This window comes from Fusarium flagelliforme, assembly GCF_020744385.1.
Source record: "Fusarium flagelliforme strain FIESC 12 MPI-CAGE-AA-0113 chromosome Unknown B0J16scaffold_5, whole genome shotgun sequence".
NCBI classification, from domain to species: Eukaryota; Fungi; Ascomycota; class Sordariomycetes; order Hypocreales; family Nectriaceae; genus Fusarium; species Fusarium flagelliforme.
Genome location: NW_025763507.1, coordinates 3,210,481 through 3,235,898, shown reverse-complemented (window position 1 = coordinate 3,235,898; position 25,418 = coordinate 3,210,481). Strand labels below are relative to the sequence as shown.

Sequence of the window (25,418 nt, the reverse complement as noted above, 5' to 3'; positions counted from 1 at the left end):
TCTCGTCTACTCAGCTTGTTATACCATAATTCTGTCCCATGTCAGCTATTGTATGTGGTGCGAGTAATTTCACGTAGCGTCGGCCTTTCCGAGAGAGTGAATGACATCTTGTGTAACATATCTGCGAGAAGTGATCGGCCGAGCAAGAATGATGCTAATATTCATGGATCCTGGTTGTCCACGGCTTGTGATACTTTTCTAGAGCACAAAGAAGCCATGATATGGGGCTCGCTTCGGCCGTTTTTGAACTCGGCCTCCGAAGTCCCTGGTGCCTGTCTGAGGACATAAATAAGAACCGACCCAATTACCTTGGAATCTATCTATATGACTCCATGATCTAGCTTCATAGGCGACATGGCAGACCTCAACGAACAAGATGCTACGTCGCGATACTCAACTTTTTACCCCATTTTTGTATGCTGTGTATCTCTCTACTTCGCATGGCAATATCTCCTGAGAACAGGTGCACTATGGAACTCCAAGTCTGAACCTCCGATCCTACCATACTGGGTACCAGGTACAGTAGAGTTGCGCGAAACCTCTCCATACTCATTGACTGACCTGATGAAGCCATTGGCCACAGTCTATCATTTCTGAGGGATACTCACGGTACCATATTGACTGGACGGTAAATATCTGTATCTAATGTTGAATCACGTCACTAACCCACAGATAGCAAGTACTTCAAAAACCAGCCCTTCAGTATATTGCTAGGGGGCCGCCGTACCTACGTCGTTCCTGATCATCGCCATATGGCTGAAGTCTGGAAGAGGACAAAAGAGATTGTATACGAGCCATTTATTGACCACTTGATGGTTTGTATCGGCGTGCCTCAGGCGAGTAGAGATATTGTATGGAACACAAAGCCCAACGAGACTTCCACATCGATAACTACGTACGTGTTGGATCTGGTGCGGGAGGAAGTAGGACCCGGTCCCGCCGGGCAGGCATTCTTCGACAGACTCATGCAAGGACTGGATGATGTCCTACAAGATGGCAGTCCACTAACCACAGGGAAGCAAGTTGAGCACAGTCTTCTCAAGTTTACGAACGATCTAGTCATGACAGCATCAACGAATACTTTCTTTGGAAAAGTCCTCATGCAGAAGTTCCACGATATCTTGGACACATTTGCAACTTTCGAACATCATGCTTGGGAGATAATATTCCCATTACCAAACTTCCTCGTTACTACCGGACGCAAAGCAAAAGATGCTGTCATTGATGATTTGGCCAGATATTTTGACTTACCACAAGATGAAAGACGCGATGTTGCAGCGTTTGTTTCGCAAGGAGAGGATGTTATGCGTGAGAATGGCATTGGTTCTCGAGATATCGCAGCCCTGCTCTTCAAGATGTTCTGGGGGTAAGTCACCATCAGCCCACTACAGCCAGATCTAACTATGAGACAAGAATCAACGGAATGCCATCTATACTTGCCTTCTGGCTTTTAGCCCGAGTGGTCTATACGCCCAGTCTTCTAGAAGAGCTCCGAGTCGAAGTTGCTCCTGCATTCAAAGAGGGCATCTACAGTCGGCCTGATATGGAATATTTGAAAACATGTCCGAAGCTCAACGCAACATTCTACGAAACACTACGTGTTCATGGAGGCGCAGCTGGATTCCGACGTGTGGTATCAGACACCACTGTCGCAGGCTACACTTTCAAGACTGGCAACGATGTGATTATGGCCTATCGGCAGTTACACATCGATAAAGAGATCTGGGGTCCAGATGCAGAGAACTTCGATATCAACAGGTTCATCGACAATCCTAAGCTGGCTACGGGGAGAACGTTCAAGCCATTTGGTGGAGGGTTGGCGTTATGCTATGGCAGATTCCTTGTACGGCAGACAGCGTTATGCTTTCTTGCAACTATTGTAACGAGGTACGATATGGAAGTTGTTGGCGACTGTCCTTTCCCTGAAATGGATGAAAAGGTACCCCAGGTCGGTGTTGTTCTTCCCATGATGGATCAGATTCCCAAGATTCGGATAAGAGAAGTCACTGTTGGGTGAAAGTTGGAGCGATTCATGTTATTTCTGTTTCTGGAGTAGTTGCGATTTATTTATTCCTCGGGCTTTTGACCCCAAACAGCAGTTCTAAGTTCGGTTAGCATCAGGTGACGTTGTATGGGTAAGGGATACGTACGTTAAGACGTATGAGTGAAGACTAGGGTTAAGCAATTCCTTACGCATGTCCACCAAAAAGACTTGGGCCTTTTCATATTCCCACTGGAAGTCACAAACATTAGAAATCATCATACTCGTAGTCTGACTCAATCACTTACCCCCAAAAGCTCTGTCAAGCCTCTGATAGAGAACCCCTCCAAGCCCTGCAGCAAGAACTGTCTGTTCCAAGCGCCCCACTGCTTAAGATCCTTGTTCTTCGGCCAAGTACCAATGGGCACTTTGACCTTTCTCTCGCTTATGTTCTGTAGACCAGCCTGCTGGAACGCCTCTGCAGGATCCCAGAAGAACGGTTTGCCGAGCTTTTCCCCTATTTGTTCAAAGATCTTGACCCATGTCTTGAGTGGGGAGTCTTCGGTCATGGTACCGTCGTCGGCCATTGCGTTGCCCCAGAGTTCGACGTGTTCCATCCAGCCGCCGGGCTTCAAGTATCTACAAATCGGTCAGAATGCCTCCTGGGTTATTTGTTAGATTCGTACCTTTGTGCCCTCTTCAGTAGTTCTGGCCAGTTGGGTACTGTGCCTGTCATGTAGCGGATGTGGATATAGTCGAACTTGTTTTCTGGAAAAGTCCATTCTTTGTTGATGTCGTCGACTTCGAATCTGCAGTTGAGAGGGACAAAGTTCGGCTGAATGGGTGACAAGTCAACGCCGACGACTTCTGCGGATGGATGCAGGTCTGCCATATCACTGTTCACTTTAGTACAAATATATGTATCGCGAATCTGAGGTACGACCTACATGGCCCAGATTCCTGTCCCACAGCCAACATCCAAAATGTTCTGTTGGTTGCATGTTAGTTAGGGATTGTTGGTTGGTGACATGACTAACCTGTGGGCTATTGCCAATAGGCGCCTGGTAAAGCTTGCCGCCAAGAACAATACGGAACAACTCATGACTAACAGATTGTTAGTAGGCGAATATCGGATGCATAGAAACATCACGTACATCAAATCTTCAGCTTCTTGCTGACGATCGTCATTCGCACCCCTGGAAAACTATTAATAACTGTCGTGACTGACAATTAAAGTTCGTCGCTTACCAGTAAGTGCCGTCACCGTAGGCATGGAATCGTCTACCGTGAACCCACTTGTATTCCATAATCGAAGACTTTAGCGACTCGGTATCTGTGACCCCAGTCCTTGGCCATGTTAACAAGCTTTCTACAGTTCAGAATTCATATTCTCTTACGACTTTGAATACGAAGAGTCAGAATCGGTGTCCTGTAAGAAGCATTAGGACATAATGAGATGGGACAGACTTTGAACATGGGGTTGAAGTAGTGGCTGACAGGTTCGATTGGGCCATCTTCAGGCCGGACTGCTGGATCATGAGCGTCTTGAGGCGACGCAGGCGAGCGAGGTGTCTTTGGTGAAGACATATCGAAGGTATATCAGCTAGGTAGTATATGCAAGACAGTGGCTTGGCTTGTTGGTTCGGGAGAAAACAGAATTGTGCGATGCAAAGAGAAAAAACCTCAAGAGGGCGGTCAATCATTTATCTCGCATTGCATGACTCCCCACTGATATTCAGTGGGGAAGAGGGCCACGTAGGTTACAGTCGGTAGCTGGATGCAACGTCTGGTGCAGATCCTAACCAGGATTATCGGATTTTGGGAAACTCGCCCCGCGATAGCTTCAGCATTAAAGTTATAGATCATATATACGCTGTACCCCCTCATTCTTTGAGTGCCTTGCCAAAACATGTCCCCGTAAAGTCAACCGCTGACCACTGCGTATTATTCACAGGGATAAATGCACTCTTGTTAGCGATGGCAAATTCGTCGACAACCAGGGTAGCTGTAGATGCATTGAAGCCCACATGAAGAGACGCTAAATCCTCATTTGGAATCCAACATGCTCGAATATCGGCTTCGAGTCCTGGGCCACTTGTGAATTTGCCACATGGGGTTTTCCTAGTTTCGATGCAAGCGATGATAATCGTTGTTGTGAAAACCCCAAATATCACAGCGGTGTAGATCTTGTACGCCATCGAGTTAATACACGGTATGATTGTCGATGATGTCGCGCCTGTCCAGAAATATGGTGCAAAGATTGCCACTGTCATAGTCAGGAAGAATATGTAGGCCAGTTCAACGGCAAAGGTCGTTGCGGTTTGTCGCCCACCCCGGATGAAGTACATAGCGTTGAGTACTATGATGCTTATGACGATGAAGAGGAAAATAGACCGAAAGATTCTGCTTCCCCAAGACGAGGAAGGCCTTTGGAATCGGTGTCTCGGAGGTACGTCCATTGGTGCCAACAAGGTACCGCTGGAACTCTCATTCGAGTTGGCTCGCTTATCCAGAGCCAGCGAGTGGGAGGTGGAATATCCAAAGTCGTCGTTAAGCCAGAAAGCGCAGCACAGTCTTAAAAGACTGATCATGGCAAGAGGGAAGAAGATGGTGTCAACTCCCATCCACTTTACGAACCCAGCGTTGGTGCCGTCTGTATCAAGTGCACCCATAAGTGAGAGCGTGGCTTGAATGCCCTGAGACGTGACGATGATGGTAGTGATCATTTCTCGAGAAAAAAGTGCAATCCTCGTATTTTCCGGCAAGTGATAACAGTATGCAGCACTGGTAGATATCATATCCTCAGAACCATCCCAGCCTCGCTTGGTCCAGAATATGGCGTTCGTAGAAGCAAGATCATTCTGATCCCAGTACCGTGCTCGGATGCGCCTATCTGCGATGGCAGCATATCGCCAGAGGATTGAAGTTGGGTTGTAGTGGCATAGCAGTTCGTGCCATTTTGGTCGACTCCTGTGAAGATATGTTGGCGAAGGCACACCAGCTATAATGTGGGCGATGAGGGGGGCGAGGCAAAGGGTCAAGAGTGCAACCCAGTCTGCGCGGTCGATCTCATGACTTGAATATTTGAGAGGGAAAATTGTGAGCTGTTTGCCGGTGAGAATTTCAGGCATGGTGGGCTGAGTTCATGCTAAACAAAAAGAGACGTAACAATCGAGGAGCGAACGGTTCAAGACATATAACTAAATTGATATGAGGGGAATCCAGACAAAAAGGTCAAATAAACGAGCAAAACTGTAATGGTTACGAGGGTAGGAACCCTTTTGGCTTTTCAAAAGGACCACAGTAAGCTTGAGGTAGCGTTCCCAGGGTATCTTCAGCCCTGCCGGGGGTATTTTCAGCCCTACGATCCATCATTTGCCAGAAGTGCACTCCAGTAGTACGTTAGGTGTTTCATCAACGTGGGCCAAGAACCGTATATTCCACCCATTTAGATAATTTCGTATTTGGTCCTCCCGGCGATGCCGACAGAGACCAATAAAATTGAGAAGACAGGGTCAAGATTACATGCACGTCTTACCAACAGACTAGTCTAGCACCATACGAGAGTAAGCACAGCCGCATTCAGTTAAGAGTGACATTGTAGAAATTCAGGCTTCCACTTTTTTGCTTTTTCTTTGGGAAAGTCTTGCGCTGAGGTCTGAATTGAGGATTCGTTGACACACGCCAAGCTTCTTCCCAGCCTGATTCGCCCTGTCAGCAAAGATTTCATCATCTCCTTCGTATCCAGTCGAATTTCATAAGACACTGGAGCAGTGAGTGGAGTTCTATATCGCGAGAATCTTGTTTAATGATCTGACTAACACGCGAACTACCCGTCCCGTCGTTCTGAGGTAATACGGCAAGTTTTTATGTTCCGCTTATTCTGGCTGTTGCGAAAATGTCTTTAGTGGTTCTTAGCGCATCGGTTGTTCTGTTTAGCCCTACAAATCGTCCGCATGCCGCTAATCTCGGCCGAGTTTAGCCCTGACATATTGCCTGCCGAGTAATGGACAACACGGGCGTCAAGATACAAACTTGATCAAGCTACACTCAGAAAACCAACACTTTCATCACACTGGAGTAACGGCACAGCTCAAAAAACAGGATGACGATATACTATAATCAGTATGTGAGCGAATTGAGCGAATTGGGCATGTGGATGAAAAGACCAGCAGATCGGTTTCTTTGTTCCACGGATTTATCAGCCCCTCCGTTTGTGTGTAGGACATCGACTCCGACCATCTGGACTCGACCTACCGTGCAACTCAAATGACATATCACCACCATCATTGTAACGGTTGCGCAGTCCTTCCTTTGTCATCTGAATTGAGGCGTTTAGTCTCGGTTTGTCTTGCAACCTCCATCTTCAATGGGGGGTTCTATATAACTGGAGTATCCCGCTAAGAAGTATACATCGATGAACTCATTGAGATGTGTTCCATGGTGCTGCAGAGAAGATATGGACTACTCAATAGCATACGTATCCTAATTTCTAGTAGGCCTTTGGTATCTAAGCATACCGCATCGCAGGGTCAAAGCGTAAAGTTCAAGATTTGCAAGTTTCTTTGTTCTAAAAAGTTACACAAAACACAAACTTTACATCACCAGAATAGATAAGGTCACATTACCTCTAGTCGCACAATCTCTTTATCTCTGTCACCATCGTGTATCTTATTGGATCTGGTCCAGCCACTGAACTCTTGTGCTACTTGAGCGAAATATGCTCTCGTGATCGACAGCGTCTTTGGTGAGGGGTCTTCATAAAGCTTCTTTGTCGCTGTTTTCGAGTTATGAACGTGCTCGATTCTTCCAGCAAACACGAACTCTGTCGACTTCAGTTTGGCTATCAATCATGAGCAGTATGGCAGATACTCTTTCAAACGCTTCGGCCAACAGCGATGCCCTGGAGCTTGAGGCAGCGGGATACCAACAGGCTATGCCTCGTCGGTTCTCGCTGTGGTCTCTAGGCGCATTGTCCTTCACTCTGACTTGCACTTGGCTGGGAACCGGATCGTCAATTGGTATCAGCTTGATTGAAGCCTCCTCAGCTGGCACCCTATGGTCCCTTCCAATTGCTGGAGTCATGACCACGATTGTCTCTTTGGGTATGGCGGAGCTTGCATCCGCGTATCCAGTTGCCGGCGCGCAGTACTACTGGTCATTCATGGTAAACAGAGAAGACTACAAGCCCTTTGCATCTTACCTGTCAGTATCAAGTCACTCTCGTAGATCGCAATCCCACTGACTTGAACAGAAATGGGTGGATGAGCGTCATCGGCTGGTGGCTCGCCTCAAGCTCAGTATCCAATTTTGTATCATCCATGATCCTCGACATCGTGGGTGCATGGTACCCAGACTGGGATCAAAAGCGCTGGCATCAGTACCTAATATACGTCGCGCTCATCTGGATCGCCACAACTGCCAATATCTTATGGTCACAATGGATTCCACTCTTCAACAAAATGGTCTTCATCCTATCCGTCTTGACCCTCAGCGCTACAACCATCACACTCTTCGTCGTGACCAAAAATCATGCCTCGGGGAAGTTCATCTTTACTGATACTACTAACAGAACCGGTTGGTCAAGTGATGGTTTTGCGTTCATGCTGGCTGTTGGGAACGCGGTATACGCCTTTTTGGGCAGTGATTGTGGTGCTCACTTGTGTGAAGAGATTCCCAACCCAGCAAAGAATGTGCCCAAGGTCATGATCTACCCTTTGCTGATGGGCCTTTTTACTGCCTTCCCTTTTGCCGCCTCTCTTATGTATGCCATCTCTGATGTTGAGGCTGTCTTGACCACAACTACTGGGTTGCCTTTGTTTGAGATCTACTTCCAAGGAACTGGGTCTCGATCTGGGGCGTCAGTTCTGATGGCTTTGTTTGCCTTTTGCTTCTTTGCGAATCTTGTCGCCAACGGTAGGTCGTCTCCCAGCATCTGATATCTTAGCTAACCGTTTAAGCTACAACTTCCTCGCGAACACTATGGGCAGTGTCGCGTGATGGCGCTTTGCCATATTCGCATTTTTGGGAACGTGTCCATCCGAAATTCGAGGTTCCAGTCAACGCTCTGGTACTTTCTGCCAGCTTTATCACAGTCAGTAGAAACCTTCAGGTTCTTTGTGGCCCCCCATACTAATGTTGGTTCTTCACAGATATACGGCCTTATCTTTCTTGGCTCTTCCACTGCCTTCTCCGCAATGGTCAGTGCAGCCATCATCTTCCTCCAAACGTCATGCATCATCCCCCAAGCAGTCCTCCTCTACAGAGGACGTGAGAAAGTCTTACCTCTGCGATACTTTAGCTTGGGCAAGTATGGTGCATGGATCAATGGTATTTCGGTCGCCTGGGTCGTGTACCTCGATGTCCAGTATTGTTTTCCGACCGCGATGCCTGTCACGGCAGAGAACATGAGCTATGTCTCAGTGGTGTTTGTTGGACTTGTGGGCTTTGTCATTGTTCTTTGGCATACTACCAAGAAGGGAACTTTTACTGGACCGAGGATCGATCTTGATCTATTGAATGCGCGACGGGTTGCAGCTGTTGGACCTTTGGAGGGGACGAGCCCTGCTGAGTATCATGCTTTGAGGAATTCTGAAACTGGAAAGCAAGATTAAATATTCTTTGTAGTGAGTCCAATTGTATTTAGTGTTTTTATTTCCAATATTACTTCTTCTCAAGCCAGATAACATGCCCTCTGTACATCATGGTCTTCTACAAGACGGCATTTGTTGTGATGACATCATAGCCCAAAAAGCAGAAGTGCAAAAAATGAGGTTCTGCCCGGGCTCGAACCGGGGACCTTCTCGGTGTTAACGAGATGTCATGACCAACTAGACCACAGTACCAATCTGTTTTTCTTGAAGGATGAAGCGTAACCTTGGCTCATGTAGCAGAGCCTGACAAGCTCATTTGCCCACGTTGGATCCATCAAACAGGTTTGACGTATAGTGTTTCCAGGATGATGCTGTCTCATTCCTGGTCTGTGAGTGGTGGATGATTTTTAAGACATAGCATTACCCATTTAGGCAATTCGGAGGCATCTGCCGAAGAACATAGGAAGACACGAGATGTTTAAAATGGTCGAATATCCCTTAGAAACTTTTCTAGGGAAGCCGATAACTATTCTGGTCAATTGATTCAATTGAGTTTGGTGGTGGTCGATAATTTTTGGATATAAAGCCACGACCAAAATGAAGTTCCTCACGCTAACATGCTTGATCAGCGCCGTCACGGCCGCTAAGGCACAGGTTAGTCTACCCAAAGCTTCCAAGAGAAAAAAAAAGAAACGCGTGTCTAATTCTTATATCTAGAATTACCGATTTGTTGGTAGAGTCAATCCAGCGACTAAGCAACTCACGTGGCCAAGCACCGGAGTCGCCTTCACTTTCACTGGAACTCAGGCTTCCATCAACATCAAAGACATCACTGGAACTTCCAGCGCGGATTTGATCATTGATGGCAAGGCCCCAATTGTCATTTCCAACGTGAAGGGCAGTTCAATCTCGATTCCCAAACAAACAAAGGGAACTCACACCGTTGAGCTACGTAAGCGGTCTGAGACCAACTTCGGTACCTTTGTCATCAACGATGTTACCACTGATGGTACATTGGTAAACACAGAGCCGCCAAAGCGCAAGATTGAGATCATCGGCGACTCCATCACCGTCGGCTACGGTCTTGATGGTGTTCTGCCTTGCGTTGATACTGCTGCTCTGCAGAACAACGGCAAGACATACGGTGCCGTGGCTGCTCGTGCGCTCAACGCAGACTACAGCGTTGTAGCTTGGAGTGGAAAGGGTCTTATCCGCAACTACGCCTCTAACCCTCCCGACACCTCGCCTCCAATGCCCCTTCTCTACACCCGCTACGGCGCCAACGACAAGGACAACAGTTTCACGTTCCCCAAGTCCTGGGTACCCGATGCTGTGGTTATCAACCTCGGCACAAACGACTTCAGTTATCTCAATGTTCGCGACCCAGTCAATCCTGCGGACCTTACCACAGCACTGGTCAAGTTGGTCAAGAGCATCCAGTCTCACTACACCAAGGCACAGTTCTTCTTTGTTTCTTCGCCTTTGCTCAATGATGATTATCCTTCTCGGGCTGATGCGCAGAAGACTACTCACGTCAAGGTACTCAAGGATGCGATGAAGCAGCTTAGTGGTGTTAAGACTCACTTTGTGGACTGGCCGAGTCAGGGTGCGGAGGCTGGTTGTGATTATCATCCCAATGCTGCTACTCAGGCGATTGGTGGAAAGTTGCTTGCTGATTCTATCAAGGCTGCTTTGAACTGGTAGAGTGGAATATAGGTGAAGCAGTAGCAGATGTCCGGCACTATGTGGTTCATTACATCATGTTATATTTACCAAGAGCGTTGATCTATATATGGGGAGCGTTGGATAAGCTTGAATATAACCATACCCATCAACGATTCTCGGGATCCCAGGGATTTGCAAGGCATGAACAAAAAGGATTCTTCCACTCCCGTATCAGAAGTTCTCTCGGCTACAATTGTGGAACTGGGAGCTAATACGTAAAAGAGTCCACTTCTCATTAAAGAAGCGAAATACTTCCATGCTTTAGAAAAGCTTGGACCTGACACAACTTACAAGTGGATCTTAGAAGTAAGCTAGAACGACAGGAAGACTTGGCCCAAGAACGCCAAGTACTGGGCGCTGACACTCATTGTCTATCGTTGTCGTCTCACTTATAGTAGTATGCTTCGTTGTTCAACTATCTTCTGTTGGTTGCTTCAAGTATCGTCAATATGCCCGACTCATGACCTCAAGTTGAAACAGCGGCTACGAGAATCGGCCCTATCGGTGTAGAAAACCCCTGTGCTCTCAGACGCTAGTGACCAACAACGTTGGATGATCTTCGCGAAGACAACAATGAATCGCTTATAGATTAAGGGGATCCATCCCAAAATGTTAAATTCCTGTTCTAAGAACTTCTTCGACGTCTCAAAACTACCCGAACAAGACGATGCTTTTCACAAACCCAGCGACGATCGCCCTTTGGACGACCATATGCCTGGCTACAGCCCTGCCTGGACCCTTACGACCCGGTCAACAACATCCGATACAGTCTGCAGTTCTCGGCAGAATCAGTCAGCAGGGTTGCTTCAGTTCAACCCCAATCACTATAGGATCACCCAAACCCTCGTCACAGAACTCATGGGACTCCTGCAGCAGACGATGCAGGTATGAAGAAAACAAACCTGTAGCCCTTGTCCGTGGCAGATTTTGCTACTGCGCCGATACATACCCTCCGATCAACACCCTAGTGGAAGACGACCATTGTAATGATCCATGTCCCGGATTTGGTTTCTATGCATGCGGTTCAACGCGCGAGAGGGAGTACTATACTGTCACAAACACCGGTCTCGAGCTCGAGCCGGGATATGCTCAACACCATCCTATAACTCTGCATCGAGTCGAAAGGCAGCCTCCCGGTCTCCAGAGGTATCTGGGTTGTTATGCCGGCTTACCCAAGGAGATTGAAAGACATGGACGTGTGGCATGGAATAGTCCTAGGAGATGTCATCAGCTCTGCAAGGAAGGGAATAAGCGGTATCTGATAATGACTGAGGGCAGATGCGACTGCACAGATGTCCAGCCGCCTGCTGATATGCAAGTCTCTGACGAAAAGTGCGATGAGAAATGTAGGAACACCGAAGATAGTTGTGGTGGTTATGACGTTGAGGGCAGACAGGACGTCTATAGTATCTACGATACGGGTCTGTCAAGGGGTGAAAACATGCACGACGATGGAGACAGTTCTGTATCCTCGTCCATCGTGATCCCATCACCCCCCGAGACAACTTCGTGGACTTCACCTGGTCTATCTAAGGCCATTGACCAGGACGACAAAACTAATCCTTTCGCCCCTAGCGAGATTGTCGCCCACATTTACCAGTTCATCGGCACTTTGAACGCCTACTGGCAGTATCTCATAAACTCCATCGGCTTGTTTGAGCCAAAGGAGGACAAATACGATAGAAAGGACTTGGATCTTTAGATAAAAAGAGCTGTATAATAGACTAGGACACACAGAAGTTTTATTAATCTAGCATCCTTGTGAAATGTTTTGTGGTGTGACAAAAAGGAAATATCCCTTCCGGGCTTGTGTAACGGGCATGCAAAAAGTGAGGTTACGCCCGGGTTCGAACCGGGGACCTTCTCGGTGTGAGCGAGATGCCATAACCAACTAGACCACGAAACCTTTGCTTTTATCTGATTGAAGGAACCTGGTCATCAGTCTGGCATAAGTCAATGACTTGGTGATGCCTGAGGGTAGCAGAACTGGATGCGATTCATAACATCAACAGCTTGAGTGCATGACTGAATAAGGGCTGATAGTAATCATAAGTGACCAAACACGGAGTAAAGGTGCCCATTTTGTTCTGGAAAACTCCAATAAACAGTTTCTTCTAGATGACCATGCACTCATGTCATTGTTCAGCAATTTTGCGCGGGCTGGTCAAGACCAAAGCTCTCCAGTAACGCGACGTATCTCACATATCGATCATTTGAAAGAACGGAAAATATTCATATCAATCTTTTCATCAATTAAATACCAAAGGAGTATTGTTCTTCTCGTCTGAGTCTTCCATCCTTTGATCGACGCGTCGTTGTTCGCAGACGCGACCTTACCCTGGATGTGAGAACACAACCAATCAATTGCCAAGCTTGCCAAGCCATAACAAGGAAAACGATTGCCGATCACTTCTCGCGTACCATGATTCGGATTATACATACGTCATTGTTACAGCGCCCAGAACTTGATCATTTCGGCCCTTGTTTCAATCACCATCACTTCATCCTCAGAACTGGTTGCGTGGTCATTGGTCTTGGCAGAGTCACCGGTTCAACCCCGAACAGAATCACATTTTGCCTTATTTGTTTTTGAACTCAATGTTAATGTTTATGCATCCTAAATACACAGACAGCTATTGCTTGTGCTATCTATAGCTCATATAGCTTGTAATAATTACAATTCGCCGGCAGTCTCATCCTCACGGTTCTTGTAAAAGTCAGGCTTGGTAATAACCTCGTTATCAGCATCCTTGATCTTATCCCAGAACTTCTCAGCGTTCTTGGGGTCGTTGGCAAACAGGGTGTCAATGACCTGCTTCTTAGGTGTCTCACCCATCCACTGGAAGAGAGAAATATCTCTGAACTCATCAGAGCGGAAAACCTCAAGCATCTCAACAGGCTCGTCACCAATGTTCTCAACAAAGTGACCCATGTTGCGGGGAACAATGCCGACATCACCGGGGACGTAGTCAAAGGTTCTAGCAGTACCTTCAGCAGCAAAGATGGTAACTCTGGCACGACCCTTGATGAAGAAAGACCACTCATCGGCAGAAGGGTGCCAGTGCATCTCACGGATAGCACCAGGCTCAATGATGGCGTGGGCTGCAGCCACGGTCTTGGAGATGGGGAAGTTCTTGGAATCAGTGATGCGGACTTCGCCGCCGCTGGTCTTGAGAGGGGTTTGGTCGAGCATGCGGTGGGTGAAGTTGTATTTTGACTTCTTGGCCTTTTTGCCCTTGGGGGCCTCGTCTGAGATCTTGCCGGGGTTGCGGCCTTGGAAAATGTACTTTTCTCCCTTGGGGATGTTCTTGAAGACTTCTGGGTCGAGGTCGAAGTTCTTAGCAATGACGGACTTGGGTGTGTGTGCTGGTCTTGTTAGCAATGTAATTTCGGGGAGTATCGGTGAGCTACATACCAAGCCAGTCTGAGAGAACAAAGGTGGACTCCTCAGAGAAGCGTCCATCGTCAAAGATGAGAAGGAACTCAGTTCCGTTGGGGCTGAGACCCTGGAGAGAGTGAGGAACTCCGCTGGGGAAGTACTGCGAATCTGTTAGACGGTTCTGGCCGCGGGAATCAGTTTACTTACCCAGAGATCACCCTTCTTGAGGTCATCGATGAAGTTTCCGCCCTCGTAATCAAGAGCTGTCACTCGAACCTCTCCATCGAGAACGTAAGCCCACTCGGCCTCCTTGTGCCAGTGAAGCTCACGGTAGACGCCTTCACCAAGACGCATGTTCACAGAAGCAAGCTCAACACTTGTGGGAAGCTCGCGAACAGTGGTCTGACGGGTCCATCCGCCCTCCTGTTCCGGATCAGCGTGTGTCAAATTGCTAAGAACGATTTACATACCTCAATGCGGATGTGGGAGTCAGCAAAACTCCAGCGCATGTTGGCAAGATTGCCATGGTCAGTGCTGGGAGGTCTGACAAGATCAGGGCTCTGTCGCGATCGCGCCTCATTCCAAGGCCCAAGGACAGAAGCTCCTAGACCATTGCGCCAGGGAAGAGGATCAAGATCATCCCCGACAGAGTCAACAGCTGAGTCGTAGGGGTCTCTGTGGCCGGGTGTGAAGGGGACTTTCTTGCCGCCAGTCACACCTCGGTAGTTGTCTGGGATTCCAAGACCTTTGAGAAGTCTCTCACGAGGACTATCCTGGACTGGCACACCAGCGCAGATGTCCAACAGGACAGAGAGAAAGGCAATTTGAGTAAGATGCATGGTCAAAAAGAATGACGTCAACGACGATAGAGAACAATTGGGTTGTGCTAGTGTCTCTTGCTAACACAATTGAGTGGGTGAAGCAGCTCAATTGCTTAATCACGTTCGATGTTAAGTATTCTTTTGAAGTTGTCTGGGAAACATCGCCAAGCTCTCGGCTCCAGAAGTTCATGACGCCGAGAATGCGATGGCCGGTGGATCACCGAAGTAGCACCTCTCAAACAGGCTTACGAGACCTGGCCAAGGTAGCATTGACCCCCCGCGATTGCTGACGACTGCCGTGTGGGCGGATATCCGGCACATAGCGTCCTGCAAAGGCGCGGCGCGCACATGGTGGGGAATTGTCCGACTTGAAGCCAAAGGTGTAATCTGGAGGGTGAAGATGGACGTTGAGAGGTTGTTGCTTGGAATCTGGGTGTGGTCGTGTTACTTTCAAGTGCTGAAAGCAGTTAAAATGAGGGGAAATGAAACTGATGATGCTGAGAGGGGTACAGTCTAGACAGTAGAGTTTCGCCAACGAGATGACGCGGAACTAATAAAATCAAGACGAAAGCATAACAAGGCACAAGGCCAAGCCTCCAAGTAAAGCTTTGAGCTTCCGGTAATAAGCACAACTCCACTAATTCCCCGCTTATCAAAGCTGAATAATGGGTGTTGATCTTGGCGATTTTAGTACCAACCCAAAAGCCGGAACTAACGGCGTAGAGCAAGAAGCTTTGCCAAGGTGAGTAAAATCCTGGTCAACAAGTCCGGACTGTGGCAGAGTGCACACCTCGGTGATCACGCGGGGTTAGAGTTACGTCCCGCGGCAACTATAGACGTTGGACTCGAGCTATGAAGATGAACTAAACTCCATGTTGACGGACATATCTTGGCGATTAAGTTGCGGGAGCTATCGTAGTTTGTGCCTTTGACCAGCTGCTTATTTACCCCTCTCAGAGCCTTAAAGATCGAACGATAATTCCAAGTCAGAAGACCATTTACCTTTACCAGTTAAACTCACCAAGCTCTTATTCATCATGTCCCAACACTACGGCACAGTCTCCAACGGCGAGAGCAGAGCAGAGAACGGCATCTCTGCTCACAATGACGAAACCCAGGCTCTGCTTGCCCCAAAGCCAGGATCTAGATCTTGGTTGCGCAGCAGATTAGGTTCTGATGTTCGTCGAGATTGGGCAGATGTTATGCTGCTTGCCTGCTATATCATAACAGGCATTCTAGACAGCGCTTCCATTTCCACGTGGGGTGCCTTCGTGTCTATGCAGACAGGTATGTTGGAGTAACAGTCGTCTCTTGCCACAGTCCATATTAATGAACATCAAGGAAACACGGTCTATCTGGGTCTGGGTCCAACGGCTGGGACGAACCGCTGGAAAAAGTCTGGAACCTCAATTCTGTCTTTCGCCATCGGCTCGTTTCTGTTTAGTCGTCTGCATAGAGTCTTTACCACCAGCCCGCGCCGCAAATGGGTCTTTTGCGTCTCGTTTGGCATCCAGACAGCTTTCATCGTGGCCGCAGCTGCAATTCTAACCTGGGGACCAAAAGGTGCAGGTCCAGACGAGGTGCCATGGTACGTACTCGTGCCAATAGCCCTCGTGGCCTTCCAGTCCTGCGGTCAAGCCGTTGCCAGCAGAGCGCTCAAGTTCAACGCTCTCACCAGCGTTGTTTTGACAAGCATCTACTGCGATCTGTTTTCAGATGCGGGGTTGTTTGAGGGCATCACTCGGAATGTGGAGAGGAACCGTCGGGTGGCTGCACCAGTGCTTCTTCTCATTGGTGCTATAATTGGAGGAGTTATTGCGAAGAGCGAGTTTGGAACGTCAGGAGCGTTGTGGGTTGCTGCGCTGCTCAAACTACTTGTCATGTTTGGTTGGGCTGTGTGGCCTGAAGATGAGGGGTCTAACTGAATGACGATGGCGATGTAACGACATGTGTAGCCTAGTACAGGAGAGGGGGATGGAAATCTAGAACGCTGCAGCCTGTTTACTTTAGGCAGTTGGTTGATAGATACTCCGTAGTAGATACGCTGATAGCAAAGGTTCTTGACGACTCAGTAAAGAATTCTTCCAAAAGGTCAATAAAGTTCACGTCTAGTGATGATATCTGGCCGAATTGCCGTGTAAGCGCACTCCTCTGCTCAAAAAGGTACCGAAAGTGTTTCAGAGACCCATGTTCCGGAGAAAAGTGCCAAGCATGGGTCCTAAAGAGGCGGGAGATCGACCAAGCACCGCTGTAACCGAAGCTCGTGTCTGAGTTCGCCTAGCTTCCTTTCCCCGCGTTTTCTCTATGGCCTAGCCAATGCATTTAGACGGAATTCATATGGGTTTGTCATATTATGTAGCCAGTAGGAATGCCCTGCGAGTCAGCGTAACCCACCCTTACGCCGGTGACACGACCACTGGGAACGTGTTCCATGTAAGTCAGCTTACAGGATTGGGACTTGACAGAAACATTGATATCCAAATCTAGGGTCCGAAAATAACATGGCGTCAACGTTTATCGAGTCAGGGGCGAGAGGTGGTCACATAGTTTCGCTTCGAGTGGTTGCAGCGTCCTACTTTCTGTCACCTCGAACACCATCTTCGGGAATACACTCCCCTCAAACCCAATCCAACTATCTTGTTGTCATCGGGCAATCTGGATATCTGTCGGTATTCGGTGTCCATGCAGATGATTTCCTGGATGAGGTTATACGCCCGTAGCATCCAGTGTTACACTTATAAAGGCACCCAATCCGCTGTGCAGCGAGGCCGGGAAAGGGTGTACGGCGAATGGTTACCGGGAGTAGTGAGATGTGATACACTTTGGATCTTGAAGATTAGCAATTCTGTCTATCTATGCAATGCAGCACATGACGGAGGAATAGCGTTGATGCATTCGGTAGTATGTTTCCACGCCCAGCTATCTGTTGTTGGACCTTTGTGTGTGTAGTGAAAGTCTATATCAACCCCATGAGAATCTCTAGTTGAATCAAATTGTTCCTATTCAGATCAGCTCAACCCCCTTCTATCACCCTGAGCACATCACCATGAAATATCTCGATAAAGCCAAGTCAGACCTTCGCAACGATGCCACTTGGAACAGAGCAGCTCGAGTGACCGTAAAAGGAGCTAAAGCTCTTCCTTCCGGCACAGTCCAATACATCTCCGACAAAGTCCCCATTGTTGGCTGGTTGCCCAAGTATAACCCACGATGGCTCATCAATGATCTTATTGCCGGACTCACCCTGGGTCTGATGCTCATTCCTCAGGGTCTGTCCTATGCTAAGATTGCCAATATTCCTGTTGAGTATGGCTTGATGTCAAGTTGGCTTCCAGCTGTCATCTATGCCTTCATGGGATCGACAAAAGGTGAGAACCAACATCATCTTCGTTTTACCAGATGTAAGCTAATCATTTGTAGATGTTTCCACAGGTCCAACCTCCCTCATCGGTCTCCTCACATCCGAGAACGTCCATGCTCTACAAGATCGATGGACTCCATCAGAAATCGCCTCCGCAACAGCCATGATGATGGGCATTTACGGCATGATCCTCGGTTTCCTCAAGCTCGGCTTCCTCCTCGAATTCATATCCCTTCCCGTCCTTAGTGGCTTTATCACCGCTATTGCCATCACAATCATCCTCAACCAGATGGACTCTCTGCTCGGCGAAGAGAATGTCCGTGACGGTGCGGCTAAGCAGATCCATGATATCTTCAGTGAGCTTCCCAACGCGAACGGCTGGGCATGTCTCATTGGCTTCTCTGGAATCTTGTTCCTTACAATTCTTGAGAAGTCTGGAAAGAGGTGGAGCAAGAACAACAGAGTCATTTGGCTTCTCTCTACGACAAGAGCTTTCTTGACCCTGGTGCTGTTCACTGGAATCAGCTATGCTGTCAACAAGAACAGAGGAGATGACTTTCTCTTCGATGTTGTCAAGGTCCAATCCCAAGGCCAACAAGCCCCCTCCATGCCTAAGGCAGATCTTATTCCTGAAGTCGCTGGCCGCAGTATCGCCGTCTTCATCGGTTCGGCAGTTGAGCACTTGGCCATTGCTCGTGCATTTGCGGTCAAGAACAACTACAGCTCTGACCAGAGTCAAGAACTCTGCTACCTTGGTATCACCAACTTCTTCAACAGTTTCTTCCATGCCATGGGCGTTGGTGGTGCCATGTCCCGTACCGCTGTCAACTCGTCATGCAACGTCAAGTCCCCTCTCTCCGGTGTTGTGACCATGGCTGTTGTTCTCGTGTGCGTTTATGAGCTTGTTGGAACACTGTACTGGATCCCCAAGGCTACCCTTGCCGCTATTATCATCACTGCTGTGTGGGGTCTCATCTCTCCACCTTCGACCTTCTACCGCTACTGGAAGACTTCCTTGGCTGACTTCATCGCGTCCATGCTTGCACTCTGGGTTACACTCTTCCACTCCAGTGAAGTCGGTATTGGTGTTGCTGTCGGCTTCAACATTGTATACATCCTTCTCCGTCAAGTGTTCACTCGTCTTACCTCAACCGGTGCCGATGTCGAGTCCAACCGACGACCCGCTTGGGCACTGGACGTCTCGAACACGTCCACACTTAGAATCCCTGAAGACACCAGAATCTTTACCTTCAACGAATCCCTTATCTTTCCCAACGCCTTCTCTAACACATCAAAGGTTCTTGACGAGATCCAAACCTTCCATCAACCCTACTATAGTGGAAGCCAGGGACCTGAGGCCGAACGTAACTGGTCTGTCGTTGGTGAAAAGAGAATCGCCCGTCTTCGTAAGAAGGCCAACATCAGTGACCCCTCCTCCCTTCCAGAGATCGGTTTGGTTGTTCTCGACTTCTCCCGAGTCAACATGCTCGACACAACAGCTGTCACATACTTGAAGAACCTTGCCCGCAACATCAAGACCTATGGTGGAGATAGAGTTGAGGTGAGGTTCGCTAACATGAATGCTGTCTGTCGAGAGCGAGTCGGTCGAGCGGGTTGGAACATCATTCAAGTCGGTTACGATGATGAGTTACGTGGTGACTTGGACAATGAGACCGAGGCTACTTATCTATACTATGACGTGAGGGCGGCCGTGATGGCGCCAAGAAGGAGAGGATCGGTGTTGAGTGACGACGGGAAGGGACGCGCGGTACACGAGGAGAAGGCAGAAGAGGCTTGAACAGGAATGTCTCGAACACTGGTACATAGTCATTTTAGCACGTTCGTTTTGTCCATATAATACCACCTAGTAAATTGATCTTTCGCTACATCTGATACTTAATGCCGACTGTGTATGTTCCATCGCGGTGACCCAGATCCTAGCCGCCTGCCTTCAACATAAAGTCGTGTCAGATACATAGCCGCAAGTAGAAGTCCTCGATCCTAAGAGATCCCGATGTTGATTATTAGATACTGTGAGTCGATATGGCCCTTAGGCTTAAGATCGTGGAGAGATATGTGCCAACATAGTCTCTCTTCCATGTTTCCCAATGGTAGTCTCAAAAATAACGGACACCCAGCACCTCGAACAGCAGGCGATCTGGGAAGTTGCAGACGGGCTCAGAAGCAACCTGCAAGTGGCGGATGACTGGCCAGGTCACGCCTTCTAGGCTGAGACCTGGCCAGTAAATGCATTCGAGGAGGCGAATACTAACGTTCGCCTTGAAGACGTGAACAGTCTTTGGGTCATGATCAGTGGTCACAATCAAGCGGACCTAGTTATACAAAGTTAGCAAAGCTCTTAAGTTAAGTGACTCGAAACTTACAGGGAGGAGCAGAAGAAGGGGATGTCGCTCCTGGCGCCAGCTCCACTGAGCCAAAGACAGAATCAGACCGACGATGTAAGGGTCCTTAGACCACTCGGCAGGAGTGGCAGCGCGCAGTCGCTTACGGCAAAGGCGAGCCACAGGTGCGTTACCACCGATCCTGGCACCAGGATTGTCGCTAGGCTAGATGTTCTCGTGGCGATCCCACTTGACATCGTCATAGTGGAAATAGCCGATCATAGGGTACTCGTAGAGTACCGGCGGTGGAAAATGAGAGATCCAGCATGAAGTGGTATGTACCTCTTTTCCAGCGAACATGAAGGTGGCCATCGCTTCGCTGAACACAAGGAATGTTAGTGCGGATAAGAAAGGGAAGATGTTTACTCACGTAGGATGCACAAGACCACAGCCCAGGATCCGGAACAACTTCACAAGGGCAGCACGCTTCGCCTCGGATGTGAGGCCTGCTACAAACTGTTTGCCGTACGCGATGGATGGATCGCAGTACGAACGGCAGATCGATGGGTAAGGGGCGATGGGGGCGATGGGCTGGAACTGTATGTTCAGGAGCTTCAGGTGTTTGTCTGTCCAGGAGAGGGGATCTCTGCAGATCCAGGGGTTCTTCACGATAAGCTGATGAAGAGACTCGTATTCGGCCATGATGAGGATGTTGGTGTTGAGGAAAGAGTTGGGTTTGCCGGCCTGGAGAAAAGACTTAAATAATTGGACCTGCGCACGGTCCGGTACTATGCAGACGTTCGTGATTAAGTGTTCTGGCACTGGCAGCCTCTGCTCACAGTATGTGCCTAAACAATGCCAAGGTTGTTTTGTTTTATTTACCGAGCAACACTGCCTCGCGCCAGGGACGGGCAGACATCATACAATACTGCATTGGCTCTCCTCACTGGAGATATCATAGCTAGAGCTTTTTAACCCGCTTATAGAGCCAATTCCTACTTTCCAGTTCATTAGCCGTGGAAAGAGTTAAGTCGCATGAGATGGTAGTGTCCGTTTCGGAAATCTGCATGAAATTGATACTATCAGATATTCAAGGGGCTGACTGCAAGCTAATCGAGCTCTACATGCACCTGATGACCGAGGTACAGCTACTCTACAGCACAGAAGAGTGAATCTGCCGCAGGAACTTATGAGATTGAGCAAGCGTCGTGGGTTCCAACAACGCAACGTCATTTGTTCAGAGGCGCAGGTTAGCGTACTGTTAGATCTTTATTTCTGTAAAAGCCAGTTACAGAGCTTATTTCAGCACAAAAGGACCCACGAGGCTTGCTTAATCTCATGAGCTGCTACGGTATCTTCAGGAAATACCTGTGTTACGTTCTTTATGCGCGAAGGTTGGCCGCCAGTCAAGTCCAGGTTGATCTATCAAATGCTTGCATGGCGAAACCATTTCTGCAATCGGACACTACATCTGAAACTCTCCGATTATTTATCTCAAGACGTTAGCACTGTCAACTCCTGGTCAACCGCTTAGTCGTTCATAAATTCACCGGAAAATCATCAGCGTACCCCGACGCCGTACAATCTCAGGATCTGTTGTGTTCGAGGCAGATACACCAACGTTAAGCATAGAAGGAGAAGTTAGTGAGGCTCAGCTCTGATCATCTCGTTACATTCTGCCAAGCTTTGGTGGCAGACTGAACATGTCGATCCCCTCCTGCACACTCGTCAGGTGTCGGAACAACTGGCCGCCGGAGCCCTGGAGGACAAAATAACTTGACCACATTATGTCAGCTTATTAGGCCTCTAAATTTTGGCGGCCCAAAGCGCGAAGGACAACTTGTCTGTTACCTACCTGACCCTCCGTCACCAAAAGACTGCCTGGCCTATCGGACGAACGTTCATGCGAATCTACCATTCATTACCACCTACTACAGTATTATCGACGTCGATCAATCAGTCGCCAGCGAAAAAAGCGTCTTATCTCTACCAAGATGGTGACGTACTAGGTGCGGGGAACGACGACCAGGATCTTTTGTCCGGACGATTCAACCCCCTGTCGAACACATCACTCACCTTCCCCATTCAACACTGGTCCGAGGCTTTAATTGTTACTTAAATAGACAACACACCACGCATTGACCTTGGACCACTGCCGGGTGAAACGAATACAATCTCAATGGTTCTTTTTTCGATATATCACATTGTACCAATTACTGTCGCTGCTTGTGCGTCGTGTTTCTTGATCCCATCTGCTTTACGAAACATGGCTGAGCGAAAGGTGAGTCTCTATGATACGAACATTTTCAATCCGTTAACAGTACATTTTCCAGGAAATTACATATTTCTTCGATAAGGTCGAGGACTGGCAGGCAGCCTTGAAACCGTCAGAAGAGTAAGAGATATCGTGCCTGAGGACTGATCATTCCGCTGACATCTTCCAAGGCTTATTAAAGAGGACACTGGCGCCGAGCACTGGAGAAGTACCCGAACTATGCCTCCAACTTACTACCCTCCGTGAGTACAGCCAGTCAGGGTTGGAAGGACAGCGCTGACGATGAGTATAGGCCCATGACACAGCAGGCTATCGAGAAGCTCAAGGAATTCAAAGGGGTAGTGGTGAAGGATCTCTCTGAGATGTAAGAGTAACAGGATAATCATTGTATATCTAAGCGCATTGTATTTAACTATTTTTGAGTTTCTTAACTGGTCAACTATGATTAAGAGGTTATGCTTGAGCAGTCGCGAAACTCAACATAGTTGAATACAAGGCTCTTGGACAGAGAATGATTTAATCAGTATGAAGCTTCCGAGTCAACTTCACTCATACATTGATACTTGAAACTAAGCTCAGAAGGCCTGGAAGAGAGTCTCGTGTTATCTTCGTATAACCCCTTTGGCTCTTCCTCGCTTCGTCTAATAAGAAGAAAACAACAAGAAAACATAACACGCAAATATTTGTACGGGTCATTTCGACCAGAAATGCGCCAAAGACATGGGTTCTTTTCAGCCTCCAGCGATATTCTTTTATTCACGTGGATCGAATAATCATAATACTTCAACATATGTATTTGAATCTCAACTATGTACAGAATGTAATCCAATCCATCATTCCAATCATATCTTTCCAAGTCATCACTTCTCCAAAACTCAGATTCTCTTCAACTCAGCTACTCATTCTATCATTTTGCAACATTTAGGCGTTGCTGTCGATCCAAGATCGGAGGCTGCCAACGCGGGCGTAGACACCGGGGTAGTTGGGCTGGGCACATCCCTCACCCCAAGAGACAACACCGACAACGGTGTTGGAGGAGTCAACGATGGGACCACCGCTGTCACCCTGGCAAGCATCGCGACCACCCTGGGTGTAGCCAGCACAGAACATGTTGTCAGTGATGGAAGAAGTGCCGTAGCTGGATCGGCAGCTGGCGCGAGAGACAACGGGAACGGTAACCTTGAGCAGGTTGACGGGGGTGGTGCTGCCGCCCTGAGAAGTAGCTCCCCAGCCAGCAACGGTGAGCTGAGCGCCAGAAGCAGGGTCAGAGCCGGAAGCAGCAAGGCGACCGTAAGAGATGGAGCCGCTGGTGGAGATGGAGGTGGACAGCTTCAGGAGGGCAACATCGTTGTTGAGGGTGGAGCCGCTGAACGAAGGGTGCATTCTGATGCTGGAGACACGAGAAGTAACACCACCAGAAGTGCGAGACTGAATAAATATGTTAGCTAAGACACTCTTTATGATACTGGGGAATCTTACGTTAGATCCGACACGGATAGCGAAAGCACTGGCAGATCGCCCCTGAACACAGTGGGAGGCGGTCAAGACAGTGTTGGCATTGAGGAGAGTACCACCGCACCAAGGACCACCATTGTTGGTGATGCTGACGATGAAGGGGAATTCACCAGCAGAGGCCGAAGTTCCACCAACGATGTTGGGGACACTGACATCTCCAGCATCCTGGGGAACAGGAGCAGGAGCAGCAGCGACCAGAGGGGCGGCGAGGGCAATGAGGGCGGTGATCTTGACCATTGTGGCGGTTTAAGGAGTAGCTAGTTGAAGAGTGAAGAGAAGCTGATGAGTGATGATTATCCAAAGAGATATTTGCCATCCTTTATATACACGATCACATCAACCTCTCTGGATAGTACCTGAGTCAGTCAGTCTCAACATAGTCTAGTTCCTTACCTGCCTCTCTGGTGGATCCCCGCGATAAGCTTGTTTTGTGATATCGTGAGAGTATGCATATTGGCGTACCTGCCTTTCTCGTATTGTTGTCCGTTGTTCCGTTGTTCAGTTCGGCATTTGTTAGAGAGCATTAACCTTATCATCCTCCCGTGCAAGTGATCGGCATATGAGTTGCTTGGCGACAAGGATCATGGTCCCGATGAGGAAAGTCGATAATCGCGTTGACCATTGAGAATGTGGGGATGGCTGGTCAAATGTGACTGTTTGTGATGAGGGCACAGACAGTTAAGATGAGATGAAGAGTGATCGAGGCTACTGCGAGTTGTGAAATGTTTTGCTGAGTGTTGTACAGGCTGACCTTGGTGGGAGTCAAAGGTGAAAACAAAGATATGGGTCCAAAAACAACAGCCGGAGAATCTCAAATCCGTTTTATTGCCAAGCCTTAAAGCGCTTCTGCACTGCTACGGTAAGCGGGGACAATTCCTTTAAAGCGGTCACACGTCCATCAATCACAAATGCCCAGCTTCAGCGGATCTGAAACTGGTCAACTAGGCGCGAGGAACCTTTGTAGCTCACGCAATAACCAGGATAAGATAACGCATTGACCCCTCGCGCAATACCTTGGCCGAATGCTTCTTTGCATTGCATCTCGAAATCGCTCATGCAGAAGCGAACAGCTGCGATTATCCATATCTTATCTACCTTCCAAACACGGTAGCTGTAACCGGCTTATCTTTGGCTACCTCGTATAGTGCTGTGATCTGGCGGCGTGTGGACGGCGGTATGGTCTTGGAGTATGTGATTGAGGTTGGAGGTTCCTGTATAGTTTGCAAGACCGGTCTCGCTTGGGAAGGTAGCTTTGTAGTCTGTAAATTGTATTTCCAAGGAACTACATAACTTCCGCATTGTTGAGATATCGACCGCATACGAGCACTATCTTCAGCCATGATCCGATGTCTTAATTCGTTTGTTTGCTTACTCTATATGCAGGGACGGACGGTTTCGAGCTCATCTGATAGTTGCCAATCAGGAA

At 48.3% G+C, this 25,418-nt stretch overlaps 12 protein-coding genes and 2 non-coding genes across 14 annotated transcripts; 7 read left to right on the top strand and 7 right to left on the bottom strand.

The window, feature by feature from the left end:
- Positions 1 to 354: 354 nt before the first annotated feature.
- On the top strand, positions 355 to 2,017 carry B0J16DRAFT_416439 (cytochrome P450; the record flags this gene model as incomplete). Its single annotated transcript, XM_046133586.1, has 4 exons — positions 355 to 517; positions 571 to 628; positions 677 to 1,366; positions 1,414 to 2,017. The coding sequence occupies 4 exons, from the start codon at positions 355 to 357 to the stop codon at positions 2,015 to 2,017; spliced, it is 1,515 nt and encodes a 504-aa protein (XP_045981794.1).
- B0J16DRAFT_345715 (S-adenosyl-L-methionine-dependent methyltransferase) lies at positions 1,768 to 3,467 on the bottom strand. The gene is made up of 9 exons (XM_046128311.1): positions 3,449 to 3,467; positions 3,230 to 3,380; positions 3,136 to 3,177; positions 3,019 to 3,085; positions 2,929 to 2,969; positions 2,668 to 2,877; positions 2,290 to 2,620; positions 2,151 to 2,233; positions 1,768 to 2,101 (listed from the first exon to the last, which is right to left on the bottom strand). The coding sequence occupies exons 2-9, from the start codon at positions 3,286 to 3,288 to the stop codon at positions 2,068 to 2,070; spliced, it is 867 nt and encodes a 288-aa protein (XP_045981793.1). The 5' UTR covers positions 3,289 to 3,380; positions 3,449 to 3,467; the 3' UTR covers positions 1,768 to 2,067.
- A 249-nt stretch (positions 3,468 to 3,716) lies between these two features.
- B0J16DRAFT_163832 (uncharacterized protein) lies at positions 3,717 to 5,366 on the bottom strand. Its single transcript, XM_046122264.1, has one exon. It carries the CDS (start codon positions 5,110 to 5,112, stop codon positions 3,865 to 3,867), a length of 1,248 nt encoding a protein of 415 aa, XP_045981792.1. The 5' UTR covers positions 5,113 to 5,366; the 3' UTR covers positions 3,717 to 3,864.
- Positions 5,367 to 6,833: 1,467 nt separating this feature from the next.
- Positions 6,834 to 8,595, top strand: B0J16DRAFT_401656 (amino acid/polyamine transporter I; the record flags this gene model as incomplete). Its single annotated transcript, XM_046132588.1, has 4 exons — positions 6,834 to 7,186; positions 7,236 to 7,897; positions 7,942 to 8,075; positions 8,134 to 8,595. 4 exons carry the CDS (start codon positions 6,834 to 6,836, stop codon positions 8,593 to 8,595), a joined length of 1,611 nt encoding a protein of 536 aa, XP_045981791.1.
- A 157-nt stretch (positions 8,596 to 8,752) lies between these two features.
- Positions 8,753 to 8,826, bottom strand: B0J16DRAFT_t185. The gene has a single exon. It is a non-coding gene; the product is annotated as a tRNA-Val (tRNA).
- Positions 8,827 to 9,171: 345 nt separating this feature from the next.
- Positions 9,172 to 10,278, top strand: B0J16DRAFT_401655 (SGNH hydrolase-type esterase domain-containing protein; the record flags this gene model as incomplete). Its single annotated transcript, XM_046132587.1, has 2 exons — positions 9,172 to 9,228; positions 9,292 to 10,278. 2 exons carry the CDS (start codon positions 9,172 to 9,174, stop codon positions 10,276 to 10,278), a joined length of 1,044 nt encoding a protein of 347 aa, XP_045981790.1.
- A 643-nt stretch (positions 10,279 to 10,921) lies between these two features.
- B0J16DRAFT_345709 (uncharacterized protein) lies at positions 10,922 to 12,012 on the top strand. Its single transcript, XM_046128310.1, has one exon. The coding sequence runs from the start codon at positions 10,967 to 10,969 to the stop codon at positions 11,999 to 12,001; it is 1,035 nt and encodes a 344-aa protein (XP_045981789.1). The 5' UTR covers positions 10,922 to 10,966; the 3' UTR covers positions 12,002 to 12,012.
- A 119-nt stretch (positions 12,013 to 12,131) lies between these two features.
- B0J16DRAFT_t184 lies at positions 12,132 to 12,205 on the bottom strand. The gene has a single exon. It is a non-coding gene; the product is annotated as a tRNA-Val (tRNA).
- A 574-nt stretch (positions 12,206 to 12,779) lies between these two features.
- B0J16DRAFT_401653 (RmlC-like cupin domain-containing protein) lies at positions 12,780 to 14,517 on the bottom strand (the record flags this gene model as incomplete). The annotated part of the gene is made up of 4 exons (XM_046132586.1): positions 12,780 to 13,670; positions 13,711 to 13,838; positions 13,886 to 14,101; positions 14,149 to 14,517. 4 exons carry the CDS (start codon positions 14,515 to 14,517, stop codon positions 12,974 to 12,976), a joined length of 1,410 nt encoding a protein of 469 aa, XP_045981788.1. The 3' UTR covers positions 12,780 to 12,973.
- A 581-nt stretch (positions 14,518 to 15,098) lies between these two features.
- B0J16DRAFT_416434 (uncharacterized protein) lies at positions 15,099 to 16,603 on the top strand. The gene is made up of 3 exons (XM_046133585.1): positions 15,099 to 15,241; positions 15,457 to 15,786; positions 15,841 to 16,603. Exons 2-3 carry the CDS (start codon positions 15,537 to 15,539, stop codon positions 16,422 to 16,424), a joined length of 834 nt encoding a protein of 277 aa, XP_045981787.1. The 5' UTR covers positions 15,099 to 15,241; positions 15,457 to 15,536; the 3' UTR covers positions 16,425 to 16,603.
- A 905-nt stretch (positions 16,604 to 17,508) lies between these two features.
- On the top strand, positions 17,509 to 19,750 carry B0J16DRAFT_289922 (sulfate transporter family-domain-containing protein). The gene is made up of 2 exons (XM_046124228.1): positions 17,509 to 17,867; positions 17,920 to 19,750. The coding sequence occupies exons 1-2, from the start codon at positions 17,546 to 17,548 to the stop codon at positions 19,656 to 19,658; spliced, it is 2,061 nt and encodes a 686-aa protein (XP_045981786.1). The 5' UTR covers positions 17,509 to 17,545; the 3' UTR covers positions 19,659 to 19,750.
- A 227-nt stretch (positions 19,751 to 19,977) lies between these two features.
- On the bottom strand, positions 19,978 to 20,904 carry B0J16DRAFT_386410 (uncharacterized protein; the record flags this gene model as incomplete). Its single annotated transcript, XM_046131570.1, has 4 exons — positions 19,978 to 20,193; positions 20,245 to 20,404; positions 20,453 to 20,581; positions 20,633 to 20,904. 4 exons carry the CDS (start codon positions 20,902 to 20,904, stop codon positions 19,978 to 19,980), a joined length of 777 nt encoding a protein of 258 aa, XP_045981785.1.
- Positions 20,905 to 22,468: 1,564 nt separating this feature from the next.
- B0J16DRAFT_386409 (uncharacterized protein) lies at positions 22,469 to 22,845 on the top strand (the record flags this gene model as incomplete). The annotated part of the gene is made up of 4 exons (XM_046131569.1): positions 22,469 to 22,483; positions 22,536 to 22,597; positions 22,648 to 22,719; positions 22,770 to 22,845. The coding sequence occupies 4 exons, from the start codon at positions 22,469 to 22,471 to the stop codon at positions 22,843 to 22,845; spliced, it is 225 nt and encodes a 74-aa protein (XP_045981784.1).
- A 463-nt stretch (positions 22,846 to 23,308) lies between these two features.
- B0J16DRAFT_163769 (trypsin-like cysteine/serine peptidase domain-containing protein) lies at positions 23,309 to 24,413 on the bottom strand. The gene is made up of 2 exons (XM_046122263.1): positions 23,957 to 24,413; positions 23,309 to 23,905 (listed from the first exon to the last, which is right to left on the bottom strand). Exons 1-2 carry the CDS (start codon positions 24,227 to 24,229, stop codon positions 23,399 to 23,401), a joined length of 780 nt encoding a protein of 259 aa, XP_045981783.1. The 5' UTR covers positions 24,230 to 24,413; the 3' UTR covers positions 23,309 to 23,398.
- Positions 24,414 to 25,418: the final 1,005 nt, after the last annotated feature.